Source organism: Apaloderma vittatum, unplaced genomic scaffold, assembly GCF_000703405.1.
Source record: "Apaloderma vittatum isolate BGI_N311 unplaced genomic scaffold, ASM70340v1 scaffold16275, whole genome shotgun sequence".
Lineage (NCBI taxonomy): Eukaryota > Metazoa > Chordata > Aves > Trogoniformes > Trogonidae > Apaloderma > Apaloderma vittatum.
Genome location: NW_009715605.1, coordinates 26,339 through 35,644, shown reverse-complemented (window position 1 = coordinate 35,644; position 9,306 = coordinate 26,339). Strand labels below are relative to the sequence as shown.

Sequence of the window (9,306 nt, the reverse complement as noted above, 5' to 3'; positions counted from 1 at the left end):
ATGTCTCAATAGCTATTCAGTGATTTCTGAGCAAATTGCTCTTTTCTGTGTAAAGCTGTGGAGCTGGTGAGGGAAAAGAAGGGTAATAGGATTTCCTTAGCTATTTGTTACACTGTCTTTTCATGAACATTTCTTAGTGTAAATTTCAAGTCTTTAAAATCACCTTCTTACAATGCTTATTAACTCTGCAAGCTGAAACAGGTGTTCATTCTTTGCTTGTACTTGGAAACTGAGAATTAAGAAGAAAATCTGTTTAGGCAGCTGCCACATTCTTCCTGTGACAAGGCCAGCCCCAGATGGTCTAGCTGTGGATTAGCCCCCATCCCCAGTACCCTCCTGGGTATGAGCCTGTGCATTGTGTCATAGACTCTTCTAAGATGCTTCGTATACCATGGATAAAGTTTCAAATGAACTCATCTTCACTTTGAATCCTTATGTCATTACTTAGGGAAGACTAGAACAAGATCTTGACACTATTTCAAGGGAAAACTCACTACTGACATGACTAGTGAAGGATGAGGAAACTGTGTTTTTATTAATAACCTACCAAGCCTATTTCCAAAAGAAAGGGGAATAATATTTTCTAGGCTGTCTTGTTTGGCCTTGATTTACAGTGGTTGTTTTCTCTGAAAGTACATCACACACCTTATTTAAGTAATTTAAAAAAAAAAGGTGAAAATAGTGGTGTGAACTTTAAAATAGATTTTTACATTCAGTGCTCAAAACATTTTGCAGTGGAAACCCTTACCCACATTCTGATTCTGTAGATGTGTTTCTAAATACACATACTTAAACAGATCTTTCACGAAGCCTTACTTAATCAAGCACCTTTTGAAATGCTGGCACACAAGCAAGTCATAAAGTGGTGTGTAATTTTTCTCTTTTCTTTTCACTATGGTGATGTTAAAAAGAAAAGAGAATAAATAATCAAAACTCATGCATACTTTGATCTAGACCCAGCTTGCAGATGCATAGTATTTTATACTTTATCAAAACTACAGTTCCAGACAGTTGGAATTGTCTGCTCTGATGGAGCTAATGGATGACCATTCAGAACCCCAGTCTCACCTTACAGAACATACCTACTTTTATCACTGGCTAAAGCAGCTTTTTTACTTACCCTTGGAGACAGTTTAGGATTGGAAAAGGCATTAGTAACTTTCAAGAAGCAGAGTGGTTGCAGGTTAGAAGCAAGGCAAGAAGTAAGATATTTTTTCCCAAATAGTGTGACTTTTCAATGCAGCCTGCAAACATGGGTGCCCTACTGAGCTGGTCACATTTTGTATAATGGGATGTGTCACTGACATGTACTCAGCGTCACAGGAATCCAGCCCTTAATCCTACTAGCTCATCCATAGTTAAGTACTGGGTACCTCATATGGATTAGTCTCCACAAGGACACTACAGATGCTCACTGCGGGCTCGCTGCTAAAGAAGTATTGATGTTGTGTGAACAGCACGGTGGAGGCTGCCAGGGAAGCGTGGCCAAACTGACAGGGAAGAGCAGCTTGAGCCTGTCCAATCTGGCAGAAATACAGCACGAGGGTAAACTACAAAGACACTAGCTTACGTCTGGTGTGCACAAATCCTCCCCTTACCTCTTCTCCCTCAACAGCTGCACAGCTGTGCAGAGGAGTTGCCAGCAGTGGCAGGCTCCTGGCTGCTTGAGGTCTGCGGTCTCCCAACCCTGGTGCAAAAAGTGGCTTTTGGCCACTGTTCCCTTGCGGTTACATCCTTGATCAGCACCAGCTTATAATAAAACATTTTCTCTGTGGGTCTCCTTATTGCTACCTCCACAAACACAGTTGTTTCTATACTCTGTAGAACACTAGGAGTACAGGCCTGGGCACTCTTCTTGGTGTATATGTGCATATATATACACACACACACATACATAATAATCACTGTTCTAGGAGAGAGATTAGCACTCACACGTAGTATCTGCAACAGATACACTACAAATCGTTCTAACAAATCTGTCTTATAACAATATCACATCTTTATCTAGCACTAGTTATTTAGACATTGTGATGCTCTGATGCAGTATCTGACTTACTCTCATTACACACACAATACTCTCACTGCCACGTTCAACCCACACACTCTCATCGCCACAGGACTTTGTTTTTTATCCTTCCCACTGACAACAGGTAATATAGGTTTTTCAGAGCTTGTCAGTGCTGCTGCTAAATCAGACACAAGGAAAACTACAAGAGTGATCTTTTAAGAGAGAATTTACCAAGACCTAAGCAGCAACTGTAAAAGATGCCCCTTCCACATTTTTCTTTTATTGAGAGTTGCCCTGACAGAGTTGAGTGTCTCACTCGGTATCCTCTAGAATCTAGACTAAAAAGAAATGCTTTGATCAGACATATAAAGTAAAAGCATGGAGATAGAGAAAGCAACCCATTGGCAAAATTATGTCTCCTGGAAGCGGGTACTTTTCTTCTTTGTCTTTTTTTTATCCCTCTTGTTCCTGTCTCAAGAGCATGATTGAAAAACAGGGAAGTGAATGTCACAGCTTGCAAGCAGCAGAATTATGCCGCAGTGGCCTGAAACAAAATCCATTTGACTCATCACCTGTGGGGAAGGGAGAGAATCCGTGCTCTGGCAGTAACATAATCACTATTTTGAAAATGTTGCCCAAGACACCCATGTACTTGTTTTGGTCTAGCTCACTTACCTACTGTGTGCTTCCCCAGACACCAGCACCAGCTTCGAGTCATACGCCTTCAGTAAAGTGCAGTAGCTTGGAATAAAGCAGTTTTACCTTCAGCATAATCTCTAGTATACCAGAACTTGTCCTACAGCAGCAATCTAACATATATTTCTGATGTCACCACAGAAGGTGCAGTCAAGTTACCATCATAGCTGAGAAATCGAAGAGAGCTTGACAACAGGCATTACAAAAGTGGAAGTGGTTGCAAGGGAAAGCCACGTTTTGCAAATACTTTTCACATTACCACTACAGCAGCCTTTCCTGTCAGGCAAGTTTAAAGGAAGAGATTCTCCATTTAATAAGATGATGTGCTTATTTCTCTTCCAAACCATTTTTCTTCACTCTCTCCCCATGCATTGAAATTACTGCAATTAAACTGCACATTACAAAATACTTCTGTTAATTAGTCCCTTCCCACCTGTACCTCCTTATGGTCTAGCCTTAAAGTTTTCTGTAAGTAAAGAAGTTTCCAATCACAGCAGAAAGGTTTCATCAGAGTTGTTCACCCAAAGGGATTAACTAGATTGCTGATGGTTAGCTCAAAGAGTACAGAATTTTTTATGTACACCTAATCAATTCAAATACAAGTCACCCGAGTATTAAACCTACCATGATGGACTGAGATGAAAAACACATCCAGTAGAGATACATGCTTTCTTACTTGAAGTCTGTGACTACAAACAGTATGAATTGTCGTCGCAAAAAGATTTCCTCTGTACAACTCTAAAATTGGACTACCTTACTGCTTGTGGGATCAGTCCACCAAAACAGGTGTTAATTGTTGTTCCGCCAATGAACAATCAGATTTTATCTGCAGGATTTCCTCCTAATAAGTGCTTTTGACAGAATGTGAAGGTCAAACAATTTTAAGAAAGCTATTACCTAAAATCTCCTCTGGAATTGTTCCCGTTTCTCCAGGGACTGTCTGTTCTGGGAAAACATACTCCTTTCATACATATTTTTCTCTGTAGAGCAACAAGCAATTCTGTCATAGTAAGCATTGTGCTGTAGAGCTATGCAATCTGCATCAGGACTGAGAGTTAGCAGTCTAGCACTGAGGTTCAGTTAGGCAGGAGTAATTTTACGATGAATTATTCTATTGCTAAAAAATATGCTACCTGTGCAACACACAGTGCTTTTTATGTTTGGTGCAAATGCAACACTTGGAAAAGCTGTCACAGCTTCAAAGTTAACAGATTTAATAGTTTTAAGATAATAAAGCTTCTGAGTTCTGAACTTTAAAGATCAAATTTTTGCTTTTTTCGAAGTTGTGGCTATAGTTCCAAATTCTTACTTAGGCAAATTTTGAAAATCTGAGTTGTGCTACAAACTTGTACCTTTGCTTAGTGTAAGCTTTGTATTTTTATTCTAGTAGCTATTAATCTCATTTTGCACATTGCACCTTTTGGATCAGTGGCTCCCAGTATTTAGGGTCATTTTAATTTGTAGAGTTTCTAGCTTTTTCATTGCATAGGTGACAGAGCAGAGCAAGATAAATTCTTCCTTGACAAGATACTTTATCCTAATGTAACCTGAAATCTAAAAAAATATAGTGAAAGTATTTTATTTCACATTCCACTCTTTACTTTAGGGTTTCCTAAGCTGCAAATCACATTTTGGAAAGCTAGCAAATTATAAGAAGGGCCTCACCCTCTCTGTCCCACCCTGACAACTCCCAGTGATGTTCTTTTGATATACTAATTCAAAATAGCCATGTATCTTTTCAAGTGCCGTCTTATAGAGGGCTGGAGAAAAGGGGTTTGTATGGTTTGGGTTTTATATTGTTTGTTTTAGTGGGTTTTTGTTGGTTTTTTGTTTTACAGGGAAATAAAATATTATTCAGGCAAAAATACTTTATTTTTCCAAAACATGTTTAGACAGATTGAAACAAGAACAAAGTACAGTACAAAAATGACTCACACATCCTGCACTAGTTAACAAAACACTAATCAAATACCATTTTTTTTTTTGTCAAAGTCCTTTTGGCTCCAAAATACATCTTCCATATAACAGAGGTAATGCCCACTTTACAGTGGCATCAGATCAAGTTTGCAAGACCATTAGAACACAGTCACTAGTATCTGCTCTCTCTCTGTAACAGCTTTTGACATACTTTGATTCTACTCCAGACACACCGAGCATAGTCTGACAGAGAAATTCCTTTCCTTGTGTCAGGAGGTCAGCATCAACTTCAGAAGGTTTGTCTAAAGTCTACAAAAAGCTTTTCTTGGGTAAATATTTATACTCTGGTAGAGACTTTTTGCAACTGTCAATCCAAGCAGTGCCTCTACACCGTTTCAAAAGGGAGCAGCTGCACAAAATACAATGACATAGCTGAATATACTTTTCTCCCTTAAAGCTTATGGCTTTTTCTTGTTACCTTTCACAACTAATTGTGAACTGCAGCGTGCGACATGTCAAAAAAATCTAAAAAGAATATGTGGTAAGTCAAAAACTGCCAAGGAGGTTACTCTTCCCCTTGCAGTGGAGGCTAAAACAAGTCAGTATAGACTGTGATCTTTTTTGTAGTATTCTAACATTAAGGAAAGTTAAGACAGCTGGTTTTTTTTCTTCCTGTGAAACTGTAATTCAGTCAATGTAAGCAGGAGTGAAGCATTTGACAAATCCTACACATATGCAATATACAAACAATGTCCATGCCAATATTGTCTCTGCAATTACCTTGAAAATCTAATGTTACTGTCCTGATCATTTGTTTTGCACTGCAAAGCTCCTTGTGGTCTTGTTTCCTCTCTCTATCTAAACATGTTAGAAAAAGCTAAGAGTGAAGTCTGTAGATAAACGAAACTAAAACACCCACTGCTTTAAGTGGGCACAGGGATGTAAGAGCCACTTGTGTCCCCTGCAGTGGAACACAGTGCAGAGTCCCAAGCCAGCTGAGATTCCAGCCAGCTATTCCCTGCAGCACAGAATACTAGCACTGCATTTGGAAACAGCCTAAAGTCAGCTTTATGTGCCGCAAGCCTGGGTACCTCTGCACTGGAATTGTCACTAGTTTTCCTAGGCCAGAATAAGCACAGGGAAAGGCAGGTTTTATCAGATCTTTCCAGTATCTTCTGTTACCCCATTTCACGACGTCTGCAGATGTTTCTTATCTTATAGTTTTGCTAAGGTTGGAAAATCCAACACCAACACATGTCATTAAGACTTTCTCCCCACCCATGTGCTCTTCCTCAGGGGTCTTTGTTTCAATTTTAAACATGATTTGGAAGAAGCTTCTCAGGTGTCGCAGAAACTCAATTCTAAGAGAGAGAAAACAACAGAGTTTAACAAATAAATTAGAAAGTCCATTAGCAGCAAGTACTGATGCTGATTCCAGCCACTGAGCACAGCAAACAGAACATGAAAATGTTATTTATTACAGAAAAACAAGTCTACAGGCTCCAAACCTTGTTCTCACTTGTGTTGTAGAAGTGCCTAGTGACCTCTACTGAAACCACTGCATTCTCTATGTGAGCAGAGAGGGAGAAGGAATGCCTGGTAACAGCAAGACAAAATGATGAGAGAAGAAGAAAGGAGAAAGAAGGAATGTAGCCAGGCAAGGTCACTTACTCATGATGCTGCCTCTCTATCAGGGCCACCTGAACCCCCATATCAACTGTGGTACTCCTCCCCTGCTCCCAATGTTTAAAGCAGAAATAAAAGAGACCCAAAAGTTTGGCCTTGGGTGCATACTTGAAGAAGAGAGACATTGGATCCTAAAGCATGTGTTGGATTTGTATTACTAACTTGTCCACTTCTTAGTTAAATGTTTCATTAGAACCACATTCACAGTCAGAATTCTTCCACTCTTCTCTCCTCATTTTCAGAAAAAAAAAAAAACACCAGTAATTTTCCTTTAATTGTTTTAGAATGAAAGGCACAACGACACTAAACAGACACAGTGTTCCTAAACGCACACTGACCGGAGGGGTACAGTCAGGAAAAACTACTGAAAAGCATAAAAAGAACAAAATCAAAAACAGCCAAAAAAACCATTCCTACTGGCTTCCTCAAAACCAGAGTGCAAGCAATTACACCAAAAGGCTACAAATATAAAATTGGTTATTGTTCCCAAAGAAGTCTGGTCTGTCACAGTCATGGCCACAAGCAAGTCGACAGTCCTGAACTAATGTTTAAACTCCTGTGGCAACGGGCACGTGCCCTTCTTAGGTTAAAGTTTAACCTTTAAAGAAAGGGAATGTGCACATCCAGACCACAATGGCAATCTGGAAAACGCCTCCACTCTGCATGCTGAGGGCATAATCCCAAACTAATCACACTTAATCAAGAGGAAGTACACACAAAGCAAGAGACCAAAAGGATAGAACTGTCCTCACTGCAAGACCATGAAGCCTCTGAAAGCCTCCTGGCAGGTCTCTTCACAGGAATTTTGAGTAAGCACAACAAAAATTGCAGGAGCAAGAATTGCCTTAGACCTTTTGGTTGGGCATGCTGCTGCTTCTCCACTTGGATATGTGCATAAGGAGAGGAGGGAAACATCAGGAACCAAGCAAAGAGAGGTTGCTGTTACCTACACTGGTCTGTGCTTAGCAAGATCTGAGAGGTATCTCTGGAGCAGTCAGCTGAAACCTCTGCAGGGTGAATGGGGGCACATGGCTCCCTGTATGCACACCCTTCTACATCTGGTAACTGGCCTCAGCACACTAATTCCCTGATCTCTCAAATGGATTAACACTTGAAATAAAGAACTGAAAGGTGTCTTTTCTTCCATGCCTGCCCAACTACAAGGTTTCTGGTTACTGCTATAACAGGCAAATGGGCATATGTTGGCACAAATGCTTCAGTAAAGCTGACAGCCAACAAGCTCTGTACCAGCCTCCTCTTTAGCTGGGTCCTTTCCCACAGCTCTGGCAGCGTGACAAGAAAGCAGCCAAGCCCAAAACAGCAGGAGCAGCGTGCTGAACTGCAAAGAGGTCACAGAATAGATTGTACAAATGCCAGAGGCAGTGTGGAGCCAGTTCAGGGAAAAATCCTAAAACCTGATGAGCAAACTCTGCAACACATTGGTGGGATCAGTTCAGTCCATACCTCTCCTTGAACACATGGACCATTGTGCTTCTCTAGCTCTTGTCCCTTCTGAATGAAGGCAGAGTGGGAAAGTTAGCACCTCAATAATAACAGAGGCTGCACCGCACATACGTGTACAGACTGGTGGACTAAGGGAGGAGATGGGAGATATACAGCAGTTTTGTTTTGCGGGAAGTTTAGATTGTGTGGTCAGGCAAGAACAGGGCAGAGCTGAATGCTTTTCCTGGGGCCCAAGGACAGCTACATGAGCCACAATGGAGTCTTCCTCAGGGCAAGCCACTTTCAGATAAATACCCCATTGTACTTGAGGTAAAAAAGCAGATGAGTAAAAAGTCTGAGTGCTATCTTTTTCCAGAGGCCTGCTAAGCAACACCAAAAGGTACACCACCACTTCACACGTCTTAGCTCCCTGTCAGGGAAAAAGCAACCAACTTGCAGATCAGTGCCACAGGCAGACCTGTGCACCAGCAACACTTTGTCAGTTTGACTGACCCAGAGAACAGCGCAGGGTACTGCTCCCTGGCTCCCGCCCGAGGGGCAGCGGGCAGGCAAAGAGGAGGCCGCAGCGCTGGACATGGGCAGAGATGGACACCCCCTCCTGCCCCAAACCCCCAGGCAGGGCTCGGACACGAACAACCAAGAGTGGCGGCCCAAGCAGGCAGAGGCACAAATATGGGAGACGTTTCATTATTTTAATGGACAGATTCCAAAGCACGCCATCCCTACACAGTGCTCTCCTCTGCCAGCTAAACTGCCACATTTCACGCTGCATTGTGCTAGACAGGGAAGCCAATCTCCTGTAACACAGCTTATAAATAGCTTCGAATTCTGCAGGGCGTCAAGTGTTAAATGCAGAGATGGCAGCCCCGAAAGAGAAGGGTCAATGAATTGGAACTTGACAGAGTGCAATCTATGTGCAATCTACTTCAAACACCTGTGCATCCAATGAGTTGCTCAGGGGCCATGGTCCTTACCTGCTGCCTTAGTGAGAGCACTGGGGTGCTGCAGACAGAGTTGCTTCTTGGATGGAGGAAAGGGTGCGGATGTTGTCTGCCTTGGCTTTAGTAAGGCATTTCACACTGTTGCCCACAGCATTCTCCTAGAGAAACTGACTGCTCTTGGCTTGGATGGGCACACGCTTCACTGGGTGAAAAACTGGTTGGATGGCCGACTCCAAAGAATCGTGGTCAATGGAGTTAAATTCAGCTGGTGGCTGGTCATGAGTGGTGTCCCCCAGGGCTCAGTACGGGGGCTGCTCCTGTTTAACATTTTCATCAAGTATTTGAACAAGGGGAGTGCACCCTTCGTAAGCATGCAGATGACACCAAGCTGCATGGAAGTGTCTACCTGCTGGAGGGTACAGAGGCTCTACAGAGGGATCTGGACAGGCTGGATCACTGGGCCAAGGCTAATCGCATGAGTTCCAAGAAGGCCAAATGCCGAGTCCTGCATTTCAGCCACACCAACCCCCAGCAGCGCTACAGGCTTGAGGAGGAGTGGCTGGAGAGCTGCCAGGCAGAGAGGGACCTGGGGGT

At 42.3% G+C, this 9,306-nt stretch overlaps 1 protein-coding gene across 1 annotated transcript in view; it reads right to left on the bottom strand.

Annotated features, from left to right (window-relative positions):
* Window positions 1-5,745: 5,745 nt before the first annotated feature.
* Window positions 5,746-9,306, bottom strand: part of RCL1 (RNA terminal phosphate cyclase-like 1) — a gene marked incomplete at its 5' end in the record, with an annotated part of 27,866 nt that continues 24,305 nt past the window's right edge. The window contains one exon of the mRNA XM_009869225.1: window positions 5,746-5,982. Coding sequence (XP_009867527.1) covers window positions 5,832-5,982 — 151 coding nt within the window. The remainder of the gene's footprint in view (window positions 5,983-9,306) is intronic.